This window comes from Ipomoea nil, unplaced genomic scaffold, assembly GCF_001879475.1.
Source record: "Ipomoea nil cultivar Tokyo-kokei standard unplaced genomic scaffold, Asagao_1.1 scaffold2845, whole genome shotgun sequence".
Classification (NCBI taxonomy): Eukaryota; Viridiplantae; Streptophyta; class Magnoliopsida; order Solanales; family Convolvulaceae; genus Ipomoea; species Ipomoea nil.
In genome coordinates, this window is record NW_017619273.1 from 2,831,440 (window position 1) to 2,854,967 (window position 23,528).

General features: G+C 33.6%; 1 protein-coding gene and 2 long non-coding RNA genes across 3 annotated transcripts; all 3 read right to left on the bottom strand.

The window, feature by feature from the left end:
* Window positions 1–9,914: 9,914 nt before the first annotated feature.
* Window positions 9,915–10,261, bottom strand: LOC109160015. The gene is made up of 3 exons (XR_002050668.1): window positions 10,213–10,261; window positions 10,025–10,138; window positions 9,915–9,932 (listed from the first exon to the last, which is right to left on the bottom strand). It is a non-coding gene; the product is annotated as an uncharacterized LOC109160015 (long non-coding RNA).
* Window positions 10,262–10,264: 3 nt separating this feature from the next.
* Window positions 10,265–10,731, bottom strand: LOC109160016. The gene is made up of 3 exons (XR_002050669.1): window positions 10,549–10,731; window positions 10,408–10,474; window positions 10,265–10,312 (listed from the first exon to the last, which is right to left on the bottom strand). It is a non-coding gene; the product is annotated as an uncharacterized LOC109160016 (long non-coding RNA).
* A 3,813-nt stretch (window positions 10,732–14,544) lies between these two features.
* LOC109160365 (DNA-damage-repair/toleration protein DRT100) lies at window positions 14,545–15,967 on the bottom strand. Its single transcript, XM_019308698.1, has one exon. It carries the CDS (start codon window positions 15,819–15,821, stop codon window positions 14,733–14,735), a length of 1,089 nt encoding a protein of 362 aa, XP_019164243.1. The 5' UTR covers window positions 15,822–15,967; the 3' UTR covers window positions 14,545–14,732.
* Between the last annotated feature and the right edge of the window lie 7,561 nt (window positions 15,968–23,528).

The following is a 23,528-nucleotide window of genomic DNA, read 5'->3' on the forward strand; positions in this document are numbered from 1 at the left end:
TTTCCTAACAATGGAGAACATACTGAATTTGCGAGGATGTGTTGGATTTCTGCAAGGGAATAGCGTCTGATACACGAGTATGTGATAGATCTTTGCCTAACAATTGAGAAAATGATTATTCCCAGTTCATTGATGGAATACTTTTATTGTGTCCAATTTATTTTACCCTTAAGATTAAGATGACCTATTTTGCAGATTGCTAGTTTGTTCTTGCCTGGATCCTCATGTATATAGAAGCCACTCTCATGGCAAAATGAATGAAATTTCCCACCAATTGAACTGTTTTGTGGATTGGATAAACTGTCTATAATAAATATGAAAAAACCAATCTGGCCAAACACTTTGCCCCTTAATTGGGCCGGCTCGGTGCAAACGGGGATTAGTTTGAGTATGGAGCGTTATGCTGGTAACTGTGTGCATCATGCAAAGTGCACACGAAATTGGATCCATAATTTCTATACTATAGATCTATAATTTCTATACTATAGATTCATAATTTTTATACTGTAGATTCATAATTTCTAAACTGTAGATTCATAATTTTTATACTATAGATACATAATTTCTAAACTGTATCGTTATCAAATTATGAACATATAGTTCAGTGATTTGTGAAGAGTTCAACAATTGGGAATATGAACATTGAAAATTATGAACATAGAGTTTTGTAATTGTGAATATAGAGTTCAATAATTATGAATTTATAGTATATAAATTATGAATCTGTAGTATAGAAATTATGGATTCAATTCTATGTGCACCATGCATGGTGCATATGGTTGCACAACATAATTTGCCTTTAAGTATGTTACAGGCTTAGAAGTGTCTCCTACAGTTAGGGTCTGCTCATGATACCTCATCTGACGAAAAAAAATAACAAATTTTCTCATCTCAGTTGTTAGAGTTTTATTATCCGTACCTTATTAGGTCTAACCCAATATGTCTTGATATATCTCAAGTCATTGATCAAATTGTTTAATGTCTGTGAGTCACTTGATTATTACCTAAATTACTTGTATATCAAGTCATTTGATTCATCATAGGATGAATCATCTCTGATCGTCCAATAGTAATAAAGACATTTGGGTCCAAGTAATATCTCAAGACATTGATCAAACTGTTTGATGTCTATGAGTCACTTGATTATTACCCAAATTACCTGCATATAGAGTCATTTGATTCATCATCTCTGATCGTCCAAAATTAAGGGGAAACCAAACAAGCTACTTAACAGGCCATAATGCTTAAAATTAGTCAAAGGATCTAAAATTGAATGATATTTGTTGGTTTTTGGGTTTTCGGGCCCAAGGAGGTCCAACACAACCTGTGGTTGGTGGATTCACCTTTCATAATAAGGCTACTAAAATAGAAGAAATATGACTCGATGATTTTTACGTAGAAACCGAAAGGTGAAAACCACGGGCCTTTTTGGGCGGTGCCAAGCCTAATTCCACTATGTATTTTGTAGGTGTCTTTGTACATGTTGTATGGCTACTTTGTATATAGAGATGGAGTATGCTTCTTTGTGGTAGAATGGAGTCTTCTTGTTGTGTATATGAATTGCCTTCTCTTGGGAGAGTGGTGTAGGAAGAGTGCTTGTATATATGAATGAATGATGTCTTCAAGGAGAAAGAGTAGTGAGTGGGAGAATAGTACTTGGGAGAGTCCTCCCACATGTAGATGAATGAGTGGATGATCCCACTTTCTTCTTGTCTTCGTGAATGAGTGGATGATCCCCCCCTTTCTTCTTGTCTTCCCTTCCTTTTTATAGCTAGCACATCCCAAAAAGTGTCCGTTGGACATTTAGTAGGGTAGTGATGGGTGATAATTAGGGTAGTAAGTAAGGGTTTAAGTGGGGGGTTATGGATAATAATAATAATAATAATTAGATATTTGACTAGTGGTAATAAGTGGGGTAATAAGTGGGAGGTTAGGAATGGTGGGGTAGTAAATAGGATTTTAAGGGTAGATAATTAGGAATTTAATAGGGGCTAACGGCTAGTTTTAGGCCGACCCTCTACCCGTGTCGATTCCACACTCGCCGCCGACTCTTGGACCAAGCCGACTCCTCGGTTTGACCCGTATCCCTTTTGGGTTTGCTCCATTTTCTTCTTGGGCTTATCTTCTTCGTCTAGGCTTTATCTACCTTCTTTTTGGGCCCCGAGCCCATGGGGTTCACACCCCATCAATATTTAATAATAAATTTATGAGTTAAGAATATGCTAAATCCAACCTTAATGCATGCTATTATGAATGTATAATTATAACAATAATTTATGAATATATGTAGCATGTTTGGATTTACATATTAATATATAATTAACCCATATATCCTAAATAAATTACAATACTTCAGGCAATTTAATATAAACCTCAATATAAATTAAAATTCAAATAGCAAATTTAAAACTTAATATTTGCCCAAAATTGAATGATAATTTAATAATAAATTAATGAGAAATTAAATTGAACAATTAAGCTAGAAGAAGTCTAAATATGATGATGAAAAACACTAAAGCAAACTCAATAACTAAAGTAGGCATTGATTTTTTTTTTTTAAAAGTATTGGACCGGGTCTGCCCGAATGGGCCTGACCCGGCCCAAAGAATCATAATCCATCACCATCTTCTTCTTCATGTTAATTAAGCCGGAAACATAGCAGCAGAGTCGCCTGAAGGAGAAAGAGAGGACACGAGACGACGCCAGAAAACCAGCTCGCCTCCGCCATCTTTCCTCGTCGTGACACGCCGCCAGCCGACGAACGCAACAGCAGCACGGAGATGGAGAGCGGCAGCCCGTCGCCGGCGTCGCCTGAAAGAGAAGAACAAGCAGCGACGCCGCCGTTGCGTCTCCTCACTGTGCCACGCCAACAACCGCCGCCTGCAATTCCAAGTCGCACCACCGTCGTGTCGTCATATCGCTAAAGCAAAAAATGTAATGGCGGCGAGTCGCATTCGAACCAGTGCATAAGACTCCTTCTTTTTCCGGCCAAAACAAATTGGTGACAGTCACGCCAAAAGAATCACAATATACATTTAATTTCAAAATAAAGGAAATTAAAATAATTGTGCTTAATCCTCATAATTAAATTCCAAGCAATATTTTCGAAAAATAAACTATGTACATGAAACTTTATGTACACAAAATTAATATAATTTTTCGAAATAATTTTTAAGAGACAAATATATACAAACTTGATGTATATAAAGACATTAATGTTGAATAAGGCAAAACAATCAACCAGGCAGAGATTATAAGTGCTCTGATACCAAATGTTAGATATACAATAGTCTAACTATAATGAACCACAATATACGAGAAACCTGACCTCATATGATAACGGAAGCGTAGCCATGTAGGTCTCCAGCCATAGTTGATGTTCCTGTTGTGTTGCCTCTTAACGGTAGACCGTCAGCCATGTTTTGTCTCAGACCTGACTCAGAACCCTAGATGGTGTATTGGTATCTACTGAGTGATCTGAGTACCGTAACTGAATGTGCTAACTAATCCATAAACCTGTATCCCATCAATCCAGGTTTATATTAGGCACAGAGTTTGGTTGACTAACAACTACTAGTTATTAAGTCCAACCAGACCACTTAAGCCTAGTCAACTTGCACCACTTAATTAAGGCCCTAATATATAATATATAATATATATTATTAGGGAAAATCTTACAATAAAGACATTCGAGTCCAAGCAAAACCACTGAGAGATAAGTTAAACGGTTATCACCAATAATTCAAATTGGATGAAATAGTTATCTTGATCTTATGTACATAGAAGTAGCCACTCTCATGGAAAAATGAATGCAATTCCCCACCACCACTTGCACTGTTTTATGGAATGGATAGAACAATCCATGATAAATGACAAATCTTATGATTTCAACTAATTAATCTTGAACTTTGACAATACCAGAAGTTGATGAAATTGGGATCAAAATCATGATGCTATATATACTGAACTTCAATTCTTGAAAGCTAAGGGTCATCATATTGAAGGCCGCAGGATTCTTAATGGATTTAGGCATGTATGTAACATATCATGTTATTTGTTGTTTGTAATGACATATGTCAAACTTGTAACCACTGAGATCCTCTCTGTAGGTAGTAAAATGTCACAACTAACACTATCTTTCTTGTGGGGATGCATGGATTCATTGTTTTTGGCTTAGCCCTCTGAGCTGAGAATTAATTACAAATTAAAGCCATCTTCAACCATTCATTGCATTATCAATGAAATCCATGCTCCTTTCATTTTCAATCATATATATACACTTTCAAATTTTTGCTTTCTATAAATTTTCAAAGAAATGGAAATATATCAATATAATTATAATCCTTTATAAATCACTGTTAATCAATTAGGTACAAATTACATATAAAATATAATAAATCATAACTAATAGAATGTGAATAAGGTCACAAGTTCACCACACACTATAAGACTCAAACACCTACCATAATGCATCATTATTGATTGTTTTAAAAGTATATATTTAACACATACAACTAAAATTATTTAAAAAAAAAAAAAAAAAAACACACACACAGAGGAATGTTTATCCCTTGGATAATGGTGGTTAGGAAGCAACTCGCAGAACCGAGTCCAGCAACTTGTCATCGAAACATGACGATGACTGCTACACAAGTATAATTAAATAAAATCACGTTTTTCGTTGCTAACTATAACTTTTGGCGTAGTAGTAAGCGTTTGATCTCACAATTGATATATATATATATATATATATATATATATATATATATATATATATATATATATATATATATATATATATAGAATTAGGTTCTGGTGCGGTTAGGGTGCCCAGGTGCGGTTGTGCGGTTTAATCTGGGTCATTCATCTCGCTTAAATCAACATCCAGGATTGTCAAAATTAAAAAAAAAAAACGCGGTGGCAATTTTGTAATTTTTACATTTAGGTCAAAATTAAGGTGAGCGGATCTGTGATTAATGTGCGTGAGTTCTGTATATAAGATGCGTAATGTTTGTGTGTAAGGTGCGTAAATTTTATGCTTAATGTGCGTGAGGTTGTGCTTAACGTGAGTAGTTGTTAAAACTTAAAGTGTGGACTTTTGTGCTTAAGGTGCGTGAGATTTGTTCTTAATGTGAGTGGAGTTGTGCTTAATGTGCATAGGGTTTGTGCTTAATGTGTGTGAGGTTAGTGATTAATGTCAGTAGTTGTTGAAACTTAAGGTATGTGAGTTAATACTTAAAGTGCGTGGGTTTTGTGCTTAATGTGCGTGAGGTTGTGCTTAATGTGCGTAGGTTTTGTACTTAATGTGCGTGAGTTTGTGCTTAATGTCAGTAGTTGTTGAAACTTAAAGTCTGTGAATTAATATTTAAAGTGCGTGGGTTTTGTGTTTGATGTGCGTGAGATTGTGCTTAATGTGTGTGAATTTTGTACTTAATGTGCGTGAGTTTGTGCTTAAGATCTAACACTTAAAGTGCGTGTTTCTATCACTTAATTAAGGTGCGTCATTTTTAACTTATGCTTCTTTCTTCCAGACACGGGCACTTTTTTTTTTTTTTTTTTTTTAAAAAAAAATTTCATTGATTTGAGCCGTTGATCAACGGCTCAGATCTAACCGCACGGGAAGCTATACCCGCACTTGAACCCTTCCCTATATATATATATAGACATATATATATAGACATATATATATATATATATATATATATATATATATATATATATATATATATATATATATATATGTATAGATATACATATATATATATATGTCTATATATATATATATGTATATGTATATATATATATACATATAATTAATACTGTCATGCATGTTTATCCTCGACGCTTAATTTGACCATTTTTAATCTCTCAACTTTTTCAAAATCATAAAAAATATAAAAAAAAAAAATGGTTGCCCAAGGTATCCCTCCAGATAACCAGAAGACTAATCACATGTCTCTACTGTCAGCAAGATGGTTATCCCCTGTCCCTACTGTCAGCAAAATGGTTTGGTTTGCTCCATTCACATGGGTGGTGATCAAACCCTCAACCTCATGCTTAAGGGACAAGGTGCTGAACCACCACGCCAAGTCGCCAACCATGTTGGTTAAAAACAATCATCAAATTAAATCTAAACTATATATACCAAAAACTCTCATGTAAAAAATGGTTAAATTTTTGTGAAAGCGAGAGCATTATATTCCAACGATTAAACGTGTTATAGCTAATGAACCAAAGTATATTAGTTTATACAAACAAATTAAACTACGTACTCAAAGTTGAAACCTAATAATTAATTAAGTGCAATGCATGAAACCCCAATCAACCAAAATCTCAACAAAAAGAAAAACTGATTTGATGCCTTATTCATGTAAGAACAATGATTGAGAAATAATGAGAAAGTCAGAAATGAAATGACATAGTAATAATAATAAGAATAATTAATTAAGAAAGTGATTAAAGCTGGAGTGGAAGAATTCCTTTTCAGTGCCAAATCCGTGTTTGATGGCAAATGCAAGATAGGTTTGGTCCACCGCAAAAGGGCCTTCACGTGTGCTGTCGTGCCACTCTTCATTGCCAATTCACCACTCTTCTTCAATGTACACACAACTCATAATTTACATAATAATTCTAAATCACACAGTATAAGTAAATTGTTGCATTAAAAAATATATTATGTGATAGACTCAATTGATGGAATATTGGATATGATCGAGAGAGTATTGTTAAAAATTAAACTTGTGACTTTCATGTACAAAGTTAGGAGGAAGTGTCAAATAGCTACATATATCACTTGCAACTGCTCAATTAACTCATTGTTCTAAAATAAGATCTAATCGGTCACATTTACTTTTAAAATTGTGTTCACTTAACATTTTCTCCGGGTTTCCATCAGGTAACCCTTCCATAATCATGACATGGAATTTAAATAAAAATAATTTGATGACTTGTTTCATTGTTGATTCATTCAAATCCATAGAAAAACGCTACTCTCTATCTCCCTCCTCATCCTCACCGCCATCATCGCGGTTGCCGATCTAAAAATAAAATCAGCACTTTCTTTTGGCTTTACACTATCATTTAGGCTCTCCCTTGTATGTTCGTGAAAGGTTGGTGAGTGATAGCACTATCGACACTCTACACATCCAAAATAAACAGAATAGATGCGTTAATTGGCTGTCCAGTTCAAAATTTCATGGCAAATTTGGTTTCAAACACCTTGTAAATTATAGGACATTTTACCATTGGTGCACGCCCAACCGAGGCAGTTGAAGTAAACCGGAGAAATGAAATTCAAAATTATGACTAGGAGCGCAAGACCATGAATAGTTCTGCCTCAGAGCATGTTCAGGAATTAGGCGGCGAAGAGTTTCAGGAGGGATGCCAGTGAGCTCTATAGCAAAGCATGAAAGGGCATGGTAATAGGCATATAAATATCGTACAACCATAGAAAGTTTCAGAAACCTCATACTAAAGATATTGCGGGATTACTTGGGCACACAAGTAACAAGTGGGAGGCCGGCATCAAACAATTTTCAGATCGACAACTGCAATATGGTGGTGAGGATGAGGATGAGGAGGGAGAGAATAACGCTTTTGTCTGGGTTCGAATGAGTCAACAATGAAACAAGTCATCAATTTTTTTTTATTTAAATTCCATGCCAATATTATGAAATGGTTACCTGATGGAAACTTGGAGAAATTGTTAAGCAGACATAATTTTAAAAGTAAATGTCATCCATTAGATATTATTTTAGAACAGGGGATTAATTGAGCACTTGTGAATAGTAGATGGAGCTATTTGACACTTCTGTCACAAAAATATGTTCTACATCGCCGCCTCTTTCAAGGCTATTTTTCCTTCTTTTTTTTTTTTTTTTTTTTTTTTTTTTTTTTTTTTTAACATTAAGTTTTTCACACCGTTGTTGGAGCAAGACTTTAAGGCGATAGGTCGAACCACAGTTAGATACGCATAAATGTACCACAAAGTGTTCAGAAATGCATCATTAGTTATGGTGTAGTGTGGTGCTTTTTTTTTTTGGGTGCATTTCATTGTGGTGCATTTCCAAACATTGTGTAGTGCATTTTTACATACTTAATAGTGAATTTGCACCAGTCGCACGGGAAGCAATGTCTGCATTTGAACCATTATATATATATATATATATATATATATATATATATATATATATATATATATATATATATATATATATATATATATATATATATATATATATCTTGTTTGTTATGCAATATAATAAATGAAAACCTAATCATTTCTTGTCTCAAACTAATTCGTTTGTAAAAAGTTTCATAGGATAAATCATTTCAAATTGATCTCAATACTTGTAAAGTATGTAATATCACTTAAATAAATAAACTATAAAACCTTAATATAGCAAAAAGCAAGGTTAGCTTGTTACATGAACTTACTTTATTAGTAAGCCCATCACAAAAACTAATGAAAATGCATTTACATAACTAATAGCAATTAACTCTATACTTCGTAAGAAGAAAAATTTGAAAATAAAAAGATTTATGCGATAAAAAATATATTGTTGATAAAAAACTCTTATAAGTATACTATAATGACCCGTATAAATTTTTTGTATAAGTATAATATAATACTCAGTATATATAGTATCAAATAATATATACTCAAGAGAATAAGTAATAGACAATATTAAAAAGAAACAATTTAATTTATTTAACATTAATTTCATAGTCTCTTTCCAACCAAACACACTAAAAGAGAACATTTTTCTTCGCATATTTGTTACTCCCAAACCCGGAATCAACATGTGCTTGTAATTTATATGCAAGGAAATTATAGAATAGAAAAGAAATAGATGCAAATATGCAATACATAAAAAAATATAATTTTCATAATGGGAATTAGGTTTACGGCTTCAAATATGAACAACGTAGTTGTAACAAATGTGATGATAATAATAATAATAATAATAATAATAATAATAATAATAATAATAATAATAATAATAATAATGATGATAACACTGCTGGAAATCACAGGATTTCCGACCACCAAAAAGTGGTCGGAAAAGCCCAAAATTCAGTCGGAAACACCCTTTCCGACCACTTTTCCGTCCAGAATGGGTATCCGGAAAATCCATCGTCGGTAACTCTGACCACCGGCAAAAGTGGTCGGAAATTCCGACCATCTTTGTTGACCGTCGGGAAAAACCGTCCAACCACGACATGGCTGGTCCGGAATTTTCGACCACCACGTGGTCGGAAATTCCGGACCAACCATCTTGTGGTATTTATTTTTCCGACCACTTGCTGGTCGGAAAATCCAAATATATAATTTTCTTTTTAAAAAAAAAATTCTATTTTGATATGCACTTTCTTACAAATTATACATTGCTTTAACAATTTTAAAACAAGTAATAATTGCATAACAATACAATATCACTTCAAAGATTATACATTTCAATAGCAAATTTAGTTACACATAATATTCTAATTCTAATATCCACCTCCATAAAAACTAGTTTCCAATTCTAAAATTCAACTTTACAAATCAAAATACTTCTTACATCACATGTAGCATCACAAAAAGTGTTAGTATCTTTATTCTATTCCGCTTGCGTAGGAGATTGTGTGTCATCATTGAAACCAAAGTCATCTAGCTCAACGCCACTACTTTCATGGCTGTCGACTCTCTGCAAATTAGGATCAATAGATTGGAAACAGTTAATACATATACAGTTACAAATAATATAAAAATGTGAAGGCAGGACCATAAAAGTTCATGCACGTGCCACGGAATGAATCAAGGACATGAATTTTTCCATCTGGAGTTGTCAAAAGCATAAGTTTGCCATCACTACTGAACTTGACAACATTTGCATTTGATACATCTCCACCAACTGAAAATATTTCGAATAGGTCCTTCAAGGATGCAACTTTTGACAAATTAATGAATGCTAAGAGTTCAGGTTCAGAAGCAAAATAATGTACTGAAAAATGTGACTCATTTTCGGGTTTAGTTGCAAACCTTTTCATACTTGCATGCATCAAACATTCTTATGTATCCACCAAAAGCAATTGCAAAAACAAACCCTTGCTCATCATAAGCAATAGCTGGTCTTCCTTGTGTACGTAGAAAGCCCTAAGAACAGAGAGTACATCATTTATAAGTTTCAATGTGAAAGAAGCATGGATAAGTGCTTGCTTAGTTTTTACCTGGCATTTTTCAGCTCTTTGGTCCCAGAGCATAACAGTTTGATCAAGTGAACCAGAAATAAAGCACTCCTTTTTGGAGCACATACTAAGTGAGGCAACCCTGCAAGTCAAAGATAGAGCATCCCAATTATGGTGCTTGTGTTATGGGGAGTATGTTGAAGGTTGATATACATTAATAGTTTCGTAATATTGTACCTGTCATGATGACCCTTGAAATACCGCAAATATTTGTTATCATGCAACGAGAGAAGCCGCAGAGATTCTGAAACCATTCTAAAATGAAGTGACTATTGGTTTTCTACAACTTGTATACAAGACATATCTAATATAACTTACCATCCCACCCATTCTTTGAAGAGTATATTACAGTTGTTGGATGGGAAGTTACCATCCCACCCACGCTCGGAATCACTTTCATGCACCTGTCGGGGTTGTGTCGAAGGTTGGGACATCAAGCTTTTACCCTTTTGCTTTGAGTTACGTTGCGACATAACTTAGGCTATTAAACCACAGAAAATAATTTAAGCTTCATCATCACAATACTAAGGCAGTAAGCATTATTCTCAAATAGGGATACTAATTATCCCATTGCATTCAAGTAATAATTAACAAAATGTGATGAAATTAACAAGGATTAACTACACAGTGCTTGGATTCAGGATTATTCACAAGGATTAACTAAGGCAGTAAGCATTATTCTCAAGGATTAACTACACAGTGCTTGAAATTAACAAGGATTAACTAAGGCAGTAAGCATTATTCTCAAACAGGGATACTAATTATCTCATATGATAATAAGAGCTAATTAGAGCTAATTATATATGTTCATTACAGTAAAAAATTGTCAAATTTACTCCTAATTAGTGCTCATATTTAACTTAAATCTTATCAAATGATGTGAATCAAAAGCATATTAGTTGAAGTTAGTTAAAAAAAAAACGGTGTTAGCAGACAACTAAAAAAAAAACAAAAAAAAAAAACATAAAACTAATTAAGAAACCACTTTCAGAACTATATGGTCACTGAGATAGTCATTAACCAAAACTCAAGAGGAACATCTGGAACCACAAGTCCTGAAAGAAATGCATTTACAATATTCATAAAGCAGCACTACATGTTCATAATTAATGTTAAAATTCGGTGAAAAATGAAACTAGAAGAATCATAAAAGGTCATGATACTTTTGTTACAACTCCACGCTTAAGTATATGGTTATAATAGGGGGAAGGAGCATGAATAACTACAAATTTTAAAACCCTAACTTTCAGAAGCACACAGAAATTAGGAAGGAAGGAACATGAATAACTTACTTCAATGGCGTTGTAGAGTGATGGCGGAATGAGGAGCGTCGATGCGTCGTCGAGTGGGTAGAGGCGGTAGAGTGATTTGTGAAATTTGTGAGGCAGGGAGGAGGAGGGAGGAGGGAGGAGGGAATGGCGCTGGCAGGGTGTAAATTGGAGAAGGCCGAAGGGTATACACTAGCAGTAAGCTAAGGCGCCATAAATTTGGGCGAAATTTTTTAGAATGGCGCTAAAAAGTGAGATTCTTATTTTTTTTTCTTTCTTATTATTATTATTATTATTATTATTATATATAGGAAAAAGTGTCAAATTAGTCCTCTAAGATGAGTGGATAATGCAATTGGATCTCCTAAGTGAAAAAAGCTTCATTCAGGTTCTATAAACCTGTAAATTGTTCAATTAAGTTCAAGTCGACTTGTTTATCAAGTTAAATGCATACAGTGTTGACACGTGTCCTTATTTTTATTTTTTATTAAAAATATTATTTATTATAAATTAATTAAAATAATAATAATAATAATTAAAAAGAATTTATCTTTAAAAAAAAAGGGTCATGGCCAACGAAAGAAAACGGTCATGGCTTCTAGCAACAACTTGGTAAAAACATGAAGGCTACAAGTAAAAGAAATTAGATAAAAAATATAGCAATCGTGACTTTTCGTCCCAATTAATTTAGAAGATGTAGAATCAACACATGTAGCCAAACTGTAGCTCGCCTTGGGCATAAGAAAACGTCCATTATGTTCAACCAACTCAAGTTGTAGCCTATTACATACATCCTTCATATCGAGATGTGCATTAGGCGTGTCTTTGTTTTTTTATGTGCCTTTGACATCCATAATTGTGTGAAAAATGTTATCAAACACATTTTTCTCTATATACATCACATCAAGGTTATGACGTAGCAAGTTATCATTTCAATAAGGTAAATCTTAAAATATGCCCCCTTTTTCCCAATTGTGTGACTGTCAAACCCCTCAATGCGATCAATTGGACCATCAATAACCCTTGGGATATTTTCCAAACAATGAAACAACTCATCCCCTGTCCTAATTGGTGGAGGTATTGATTTATCTACCCGTCGTTTGACGAAAGTATCTCGATTCTTCCTCCAAGAGTGATTCATTGGAAGGAATTGACGGTGACACTCAAACCAACATGTTTTATGACCATTATTCAAGTAAAATGATTTAGAATACTAAAGACAATAAGGATATGAAAATTTTTCGACTGTCTGCCATCCAGATAACATAGTAAAAAATTTCCTGCAAAAAGAAAAAAAAAATAATCCAAAGGTGTAAATATTCAAACTAGCTTGATCTAATAAAAATGGGATAAAAAAAAGTTCTAAGAATATATACACATATGTTAGCTTGATTTCTACACTATTGTGAGAGGTTTAGTGAAAAATCTCTTCGAAAAATGAAGAAATTTATAGAAATGAGTAAAAAAAACTAGAAGAAGAGAAAGCAAACTATAGGGAGGTATGTATAAAAAGTAATTTCCGACCACCAGAAGTGGTCGGAAATAAAAGCTAATTTCTATAAAATGAAAAAGCAAATATTTCCGACCACTTTTAAAAAGGTGGACGGTCCAACTACATACAACAGTGGACGGGACTTTCCGACCACCCAATTGGTCGCTAAAACACGCCGACGCACACCCACAAAAAAATCGCTAACGTTTCCGACCACGTTTACACATAGTCGGAAACTTCCGTCAACTTATAGAAGTGGACGGAGATTTCCGTCCACGTATTGAAGTTGACGGAAATTTCCGTCCACTTTTCCGACGACTTTGCCGCTTGACGAAAAAGGGAAAAAATTTGCCTTTTTGCGTCCAAAATATTTTGTGGTCGGAAAAGTGGTCGGAAAATGACTGATTTCCAGCAGTGTAATAATGATAATAATAATAATAATAATAATATAATAATAATAATAATAATAATAATAATAATAATAATAATGATTATTATTATTATTATTATTATTATTATTATTATTTTTTTTTTTTTTGCAGTCTGGATCTGTAGACTTGCTTGCGGTGATGAGATGGACGATTTGGTCTTATCATGTTTCCAACATCAACATCGCCTGTCAAGTGAGGCATGTGATCAAGAAGCTTGGCCAGCAATATCCCTTTGAAAATGAGTTGACGTACTCATACAATATCACATTGTCTATCTCTATAATATATAATAATAATATTAAAAATGTGAAATAAGCTCTTGAACTTTATATGAGAAAATAATTAGATCCTGAACTTTTAAAAGTTGTAATTAAATATTTAACTTGTGATTTTGGTGCATTTGGACCCAATATATAACCAATTATCCACCTAGAATAACTGGTTAATGAAGTTTCGACGATGAAATCTGTCACTGGTGACTAATGACCGCGTGAATAAGGCAACCGAACTGGTCATGTTCTTCAGTGAAGGCGACCAATCCGATTGATCGGCGTTCAATTTGATCGCCTTTTTGTGAATGACCGTGATTTTGTTATCAGCGACGGTAGTCAAGAGCCTATTTGATTGATAAATTGGACTTATTTGAATTGCTCTTATATATAAACTTATGAAGACTTATCAATCAATTGCTGTGGGCAAGACTTATCAATTGTTTGCTAATACATTTATTTCCAAAAATAAAGTATCCTGCCAAATAATGTTAGAAAATTGACTTATGCAAGTAGCTATTTTGAGTTGAGTCTATTAACTATTTGAATCAAGTCAAAATAATTGAATTCGAATTTCATTAAGTAGGTAAATAAAAATCATATATTTATATACCCAAAATAGATAATAAATAAATGAAAAAAAAAATAATTTTCAAATTACTCCCCGAATCATCAACACTAATGACACGACAATTGTTAACTTTTTATAAATTATTTGATAGCACAAATATTATTTAAGTAATACAACGCAGTAGTAACATGTTGCATGTGATATGTACTGTAAATTTCTAAGCAATTGGGGTTGGTCAATAATTGCATCTACCGCCACCAAAACACTGTAAAATACACACATATTTATGCATGAAATATTTTACTATTTAAAAAAAAAAACCACAAGTACAGACAAGATCGTTACTTTAGTAACTTACCACATAAAGCAGATAAATATATTTTTATCTTAAAATTATACATCAACCCACAAAATTAAAATATATATAGATATTAATTAATATCCAATAATACTAAAATTATGTTATCTTAATTAACAGGCTCTAAGTGGTTTCCCACAGAGACAGTCGTTGTAGACGAAAGATGAGGCTTCCAGCCGGTCGAACGGTGGACCGGACGGGATTGGACCGCAGAGGTGGTTGTGGCTGACGTCAAGGTGGCCGATATATGACGCGGATTTGATCGAGCTTGGAATATTTCCGGTGAGTTTATTGTAGGATAAATCCATTACCATGAAGTATGATTTGGGGAGGAAAGCGTCTGGGATGTGGCCTTCAAAGGCGTTGTGGCTAAGGTTTAGTATGCTTATGCCGGAGCTCAGCAACTGCGGCGGAATGCTGCCGGAAAAATTGTTGCCGTCGAGGTTTAGTGTGGCGAGAACCGGCATTTTCCCCAGAGAAGCCGGGATTGGGCCGGAGAGGCGGTTCATTGAGAGGTCTAGATCGGCGAGACGGTAGATGTAGGAAACCGAGTTGGGGACCGGACCGATGAACCGGTTTCCGCTTAGTAATGCCCGGCTCAGCATTCTTAGCCGGCCGAAAGTTCTCGGGATTCCGCCGGAGAATCTGTTGTTCCGGAGATCTAAATGCTTCAGGTCGGTGAGGTTAGCGATGGACCGGGGGATCCGGCCGTTGAGGGCGTTGTCCGCCACGTTTAACACAGTGAGCCGGCTCAACCGGCCTATATCCGCCGGAAGCCGACCGGAGAGCTTGTTTCCGATCAAGTCGATGATTCGGAGAAACGGCAAGGAAGTAATGCACTCCGGGATGATCCCACCAATCCCCTTCCAATCCGCTATAGTGAGGCTGGAGAGCCGCTCGAGTTTACAAATCTCCGGCGAAATCGAACCGGTCATGACCCCGGTTTTATTCGCCAGAATCGGGTCCTCCGATTCGCCTCGGAGGTTAATGTCGGCGACTCGGTGAATCTCCGGGTCACAACTCACTCCGTACCACCCTTTACAGCAGTTATCCCCTTTCCACGTGTCAAAGATCCCCAGCTTGTATTCTTGGAGCCCATTCTTGAAAGCCACCAGCGCCGCCTTGTCCGCCGCCGGGCACGAGTTGACGCCGGCGACCATCGCCGTCAAAAGTAGACTACTTATATATAAGAAGCTACCCATGATGATGAGTGCTAATTAGTTTCTCTCTCTAAAACTCGGTGCTTTTTTCTTTCTATTTCTCTCTGTAAAACTCAGTTAGTTTCTCTCTCTATAAAGCAGCTTGCATGTGGAGTGCCTTCTCCATGCACGTAGCATTGTAGGGATATATGTGTATATATATATAGGGATGATCTTTATTCGCTTGGACGATTTTGCCCCTCACGTGTGTTGTTTAGATTTGGAAGAGCAAGTCAACATGGGTAGGTAACTCCGTAACTTAACATTTTATATACTTATATATATTTATGGAAGTGACATGATTTGAAGTTTTAACTTATATTGGTTATATATATTGACAAAACTCCAAAAAGGCATGATAATATTATAATGCTCTATGGAACACCTAATATAGTATATAAATGTAAAATAGAAAATTTCAATCTAGATCTTGGTTTTATAGAAATTCAATGAAAATAAGGTTTTTTTTTTTTTTGTTTTTTTTTTTTAAACCAACAAAACAACTTCGTTAACATAAATGTTCAATACAAGATGAGAAAGAAGATAACTAAGATAACAGAACAGTCTGGGAACGAGCCGCCATTGTCAAGGCATGAGCAAACTTATTAGCTAATCTCGTCAAGGCATGAGAAACTTATTAGCTAATTTAGGAACATACTGATAAGACACTACTTTTGTTTCAATAATTTTTTCAAAAATTTTCTCAAATTTCATTAGTTTTGCATTTTGCATTTATCCTTTTTTTTTTTAATTGAAGAAATATACAAAATAAATCATATTTTATTTTTCTAACATGATTTTTTCTTTCTAAAAAACTGAGCAAAACCCCCTATTAAAAATGCTCTTATTATTATTTATTGCTGATATCATTGAATTGTTTGACTTAGAGTGTTGGCTGTGTTGTAATCGTTTATTTTTTCTTATTTCCATGGTATCAAAAGAAAAAAAAAAACAAAGTAATAAGGATGGAAAATTTTCTTTTAACATATTGTTCAATATAATATCTGCTCAATTCAAATTATTAAGATCGAATTTGATGTGAATATGGAATATTAAAATGCTATGGTACCAAAACATAATGAAATTTTAAATTTGCTTGACTTTGAAGGAAAGGAAAATTTGCAGAGATTTCGCTCCTCCCATTCATATAATTGAGGATAAGATTGAGATGAAAGAAAAATTATAATAAAAATAAAATAAAGTAATAATTAATGAATGATAAGAAGGTGAGAGGAAATGGGGAATTTGGGCACCGTGGCAATAGGGTGTCCAGATTCTGGGAATGAATTATATGGAGGATAAATTGAAGAAGACGAAGTGAATGTTAGGTGACGCAATGATATCTTTTTGGAGGTAAAACATTAATTAAAGCATCACATATCGATAAGAGTTTAATTAATGTTGCTGAGGATATCAGAAATGGAAATCTAGGACGACACACTTTATTGCTGGAATATTTAAACTTGCTCATAAAAAAAAATACAAAATTTCTCATCCCAAAAGTTTTCACACTTCAGCCTGATAAAATTGTGAAAGAGTACTTAAATAATGATGACTCAGAAAAATAAAAAATATCTCCAACCTATTTAACATCAAAACACCAAAAATCTTCACCAAATGTCAAATCTCACGGAGGGGCGGCCAGAGCCACGTTTGCTGTCAAATGGCCACAATTATTTGATAGTTGTATAGATCAGAACATGTTTCTGAATGTTATTGAGAATAGGAACCAACAGAACATAAATACAAGTGAAGAGTCCTATACATAATATACAAGTCTAGAGTACAATAGTAAACACAACACAGATACAAGTCAAGTGGGATGACTGACAACATTGAGCTTGTCAGGAAGCATAGTGAAACGAGGCCCAGTTAGTGGTTTGGTAAATATGTCCGCAACTTGATCCTTTGTAGAGATGAAATTAACCTGGAGCTCCCCTTTCGCCTTGTCACGCACAAAATTATAGTCAATCTCAACATGTTTTGTGTGTGCATGGGAAACAGGATTAGCACAAAGATATGTAGCTCCTAGACACCACAACTTAGGAGACACCGTAAGAGGCAAGCCTAGCTCACGCATCAAAGCAACCAGCCACGTGAGTTCAGCTGACACATCAGCCAAAGTCTTATACTCAGCATCTGTAGAAGAATGCACACAGGTAGCCCTTTGCTTTTGACATTTATTTACGATTTTGTCACCGTACTTTTTTTTTTTTCAACTATACACTACACTTTTATTAAGAAGTATAGTGAAAAGTCATATTTCAATGTTCATTTTTGTAGTAGTGATACATTAGAATTTTGATTAAAATGATTTTTTTTATTAAAATATTTGAATATATTTGGGATAATATTGATATTATCACAATGACTCAGTAGACATGTCCAAATGTTGGTGCGTACAGGGGATCTGCCACTTTGGAAAAAATCCACACCGTACACTGCCGATGTGTGAGGTTCTCTTGGTCTCTTCTCCCAAATACTGCCTACAAAACTAGTGAGCTAAGCCCGTGTGGATAAAACTCTTCTTATCCTACAACTATAAATATGAGCATTCATTCATCTTAGAAATCATCATGGGATCATCTTTGAAACATCTTGAAAATAAAAAGCTTCTAAATTAAAATCCCCTCCATTATGATCGTGCAAAGCATATTGATCTAACCCTCCATTGAAGATCAAGCCATTTGAATTTGGGGGCCTTTCAATGAAGAACAAACTATACATATAAGCCCTTCTTTGAAGATCAAGCCACTTGAGTTCGCGAGGCCCTTCAGTGGAGTGTTCCAATTGAAGAATCAGATGACCATCTAGAGATCTTGTACCCACATTGACATACTTGTAACCCAACTTTGAATTTTGAATATATAGCAACCACGAGATTCATGGGAGTCTTTGTTCGATTTTTTTTTCAACATTTTTATTTATTTACTTCTATTTTATTTTGTTAAAAAAATTATACAAAATTTGTTAGGAATATTTGTAATAGATCTTGATGATGTAAAGAGTATTGTATAAGAACTTTAGACCCCTCATTCTTTTTTGTAACTTTAGATGAGCTTCACAGTTGGACTAACCGGAAGGAAGCAGTTGCAGAAGGAAGCATCCAGAAGGAAATAGTTCGGAAAGAAGCATCTGGAAGAAAACTTCTGGAAGGAGTCATATCGGAAGGAAGTAAAGTGGAACGGAAAGAAAGACACTCAAGTCAGGACTTCATGGATGATGAAAAAAATATTCTCTACTATATTCCAAGCATGTTGGAGATCTATTAAAAGACGTTGAAGGACGACTATCATCCTCGAAAGAAGTTCATTCTAAAATTAATAAAAGGAGCCGTTAGTTAGATAATTACAACTTGTCTGACACCTAGAGTTCTATGGAAAAGATAAATTGGTGATAAGAAAGAGCATCTCTTTTTTACTTCGGAGTGCTTATAATCTAAATAGAAAAACGGTATTTACCCTAAGGATAACCTACATAAGTTAAGAGATATGACAGTGGATTTTAGGGGATTGTGGCAGCTTTCGGATGCTACCACTTGCTCAATGACAACAGGAAGATTCAAATTTCAAGTTGGCGTTCATCCCTCCTCTTTTATAAAAGGAAAACCCCAAGTTTAGAAGAAAGGAACTAGTGTTGAAATATTTTGCTGAAAGCTATCGCGTGATCAAGTGTTCAAAGAGTAATGTTGAATCTAGATTTCTAAGTTGAAGTGAAATCTGAGTGATTTCCAAATTAAATTCTAACACTTAACAACTTACAACCATCTTCCACAGGAAGGAGTTGTGTGATCATCCTAGCAAGGCGACTTAGTAGATGACCCTTGGCTAGCTCTAGTCAGATAGTGAAGAGTAGGATGATTTGGTGGCTGACCCCTATTTCAGGGACTATTAATTGGAAGAAGTTGTATTAGCTTCCATCACTTTGTATTTGTGTAACAATAGTACAATACTTAGTGGAATCTTCTTGGAGTTAAGGAGAAGAGTGGAGTAGAAATATTTCTAAACCGCTATAAAAATATTTGTGTCATTTACTTTATGCACTTTATTTTCTTATCATCTGCAAACTAACCCCATACTTTAACACACACTCTAACATGGTTAATACTTTCAACCTTTAGCTACTTAATTTTTAGGCAAACTGAAGACTTCCGCTGCGAGAAAATTTATTTTCAAGCTTTGTTTAAAAACTCTAATTGTGAATCCAAGCTCACTTAGAACTATTTTAAAAAATTTCAAAAATTGTTAGAAAGTCTATTGAATCCCCAAACACCCCACCACCCCCCCCCCCCCCCCCCCCCCGGACTTCCTCCTCCCCCTTCCCGTCTAGGCTCTGTTTGGCAGAGCTTATAGCTTATTTTAAGCTATTAATAAGCTATAAGCTCTGTTTGGTAATGTTCCCAAAATAAGCTCCTAGCTTAAAATAGGCTCTGTTTGGCAAACCTAGCTGAAAAGTTATAAGCTAGGAGCTGAAAGCTGAAAAGGAGCTGAAAGCTGAAAAGGAGCTGAAAGTTGAAAAGCTATAAGCTCGGAGCTGAAAACTGCTAGTTGTTATGATTGAAAGTGTTTTGTAAAATTAGCTTTTTGATAAGCTGATAAATGTAAAAAGACTAAAAAGGACATCTTCATAAAATTTAAATTAGTTTGTTTACATATTAAAATTTAAAATTTTGTCTTTTTAAAAAATTAACATTTTGAAATAAAACTATTAGCATAATCATGATCTAGCATCTCATAATGAAGTAGCAATATTATTGCGAATATAATAATAATAATAATAATAATAATAATAATAATAATAATAATAATAATAATAATAATAATAATAATAATAATAATAATAATAATAATAATAATAATAATTGCAGTGAAAGTTGCGGATAAAGGAGAAGAGAAAGGAATTTTAATTGAAAAGGGTAAATTATGTCATTTCTTTAAAATAATAAGGATGCAGATGGAAAAAAAGTTAGGAAGCTAGGAGCTTATTTTGAAACGCTACCTAAAGTAGCGTTCCAAAATAAGCTCTTATTTTAAGTTAGGAGCTTATTTTGGGAACATTACCAAACAGAGTTTATAGCTTATTAGTAGCTTAAAATAAGCTATAAGCTCCTAAATAAGCTCTGTCAAACAGAGCCATAAGGTAGCGTTTCGAAATAAGCTCCTAGCTTCCTAACTTTTTTTTCCATCTTTATCCTTATTATTTTAAAGAAATGACATAATTTATTCTTCCCAATTAAAACCATTTTCCCTTCTCCTTTATCCGCAACTTTCACCGTAAATATTATTATTATTATTATTATTATTAGATTTGCAACAATATTGCTACTTCATTATGAGATGCTAGATCGATCATGATTATGCTAATAGTTTTATTTCAAAATGTTAATTTTTTTTAAAGACAAAAGTTAAATCTTAATATGTAGACAAACTAATTTAAATTTTATGAAGATATCCCTTTTAGTCTTTTTACATTTATCAGCTTATCAAAAAGCTAATTTTACCAAAAAACTTTCAATCATAACGGCTCTGTTTGGCAAACCTAGCTCAAAAGCTATAAGCTAGGAGCTGATAGCTGAAAAGGAGCTGAAAGCTAAAAAGCTATAAGCTCGGAGCTGAAAATTGAAGAGGTGTTAAGCTAGCTGTTATGATTGAAAGTGTTTGGTAAAATTAGCTTTTTGATAAGCTGATAAATGTAAAAAGACTAAAAAGGACATCTTCATAAAATTTAAATTAGTTTGTTTACATATTAAAATTTAACAGTTCGTCTTCCAAAAAAGTAAATATTTTTTAAAATAAAGCTATTAGCATGATCATGATCTAGCATCCCATAATGAAATACCAATATTGTCATTGGTTGAAGCCATATTACTAATTTAAAAATAACATTAATAATAATAATAATAATAATAATAATAATAATAATAATAATAATAATAAGATGAAGGGATTGACGTGAAAGTTGGGATAGGGGAAGAGAAAGGGTTTTAATTCATGAGGTTAAAATATGTCATTACTTTAAAATAATAAGGGTAAATATGGAAAAAAAGTTAGGAAGCTAGTAGCTTATTTTGAAACGCTACCTAAAGTAACGTTCCAAAATAAGCTCTTATTTTAAGCTAGGAGCTTATTTTGGGAACATTACCAAACAAAGCTTATAGCTTATTAGTAGCTTAAAATAAGCTATAAGCTCCTAGCTTAGTGTTGCCAAACAGAGCCAACAGCTCATCAGTTTTCAGCTCCGAGCTTATAGCTTTTCAGCTTTCAGCTCCGAACTTATAGCTTTTCAGATAGGTTTTCCAAACAGAGCCTATAAACTTTCTACTTGCCTAGGACCAACAAAATTATTTAATTTATACAAAGTCATTTCCACATTAGAGGTCAAATGACTACTAAATAATAATAATAATAATAATAATAATAATAATAATAATAATAATAATAATAATAATAATAATAACAACAACAACAATTTTTTTAAAAACCAATAATAACATATTTGAAAGCCTTGTAATTGTCAAATTAGTAGTAACATTAAATGAAGCAAGATTTTTTTGAATGCTACTGGCCCCATTATATTGGGGTATCTGTTCATATACTTTCTCAACCTATTGAAACACAAAGAGCCACTGTTCATATACTTTCTCAACCTATTGAAACACAAAGAGCCAACAACGCCTCCACTAAGACTCGAACTCACAACCTTCCAAATGAAAGTCTAATCCGGGTACCATTAGACAATATAGTCCTAGTAAAATGAAGCTAGATTAGAGCTTAATTAATAGCACTTTTTATCCGGTTTAAAGAGTCTAGGTAATTTTTTATTTATTTTTAATTATAAGACTCAATTACATTTAGTCAATTTAAGATGCTTAATTATTTAAACTTTTTTACCAAGATTAAATGCCATAATTGTAGGCGCTCTCAAGGTGCATTAACTTATATATTCGTTTCAATCAACAATTCAGGTATGGTCGATCATTAATTCACGGTAGCATCATGCTCGTCTTGGATAGTGTGCATGTTCATTTAAACTAATGTTATAATACTACAATAATAATTAGAGAAGATAGAGCCAGCGGTGCAGTGTTGTACTAGTTTTGTGTAGTTTTACTGCTGAAAATTTTCATATTTATAATTATTATATTTTTTTTCAACCACTTTGAAACTTTATGAATTTTGATCTTTAAAAAAACTCAATTTTTGATTACTTTTCAAGTGATTACAAAATATTTTATGGACAATTCAAAATGTAATTTTTTAAATTTTTTTTTGGAAATCAAAAACAAACTTTGACAGACAAATTTTTAAAAGTTTTTAAAAAAGATTTCACTTCCCCTATAGTAGAAAGATTTTTTTTTTTTTTTTTAAAGTAAAAGAAAAAGTGGGCTTCTATTCGAATATAGATAGAAGTATAGAACCCTAGAAAAGAAAAAGGTTTCGCAATGCAAGGAGGCAGAAACCTAGTTATGTATTTCTTAATATGATGATAAATATGGTAAAAATTTTAAAATTTCAACCCCTAGTGATTGGAAAATATAGCTATTGTCCTAAAACCTAATCAGTCAAATTTTCTAACGACTTTGTTAGTGGTTTATGGCTGCTACGTATCACTTTTAAATGGTGGTATATGTAATAATGATGAAAAGGTAAATTAATTTCAATGTTATAAAATAACATTAAAGAAAATATATAAAATATAATTTGATGAATA

Bases quoted from the DNA above. Each gene is read 5' to 3' on its own strand.
- LOC109160365 (XM_019308698.1), bottom strand. From the start codon at position 15,821: ATGGGTAGCTTCTTATATATAAGTAGTCTACTTTTGACGGCGATGGTC.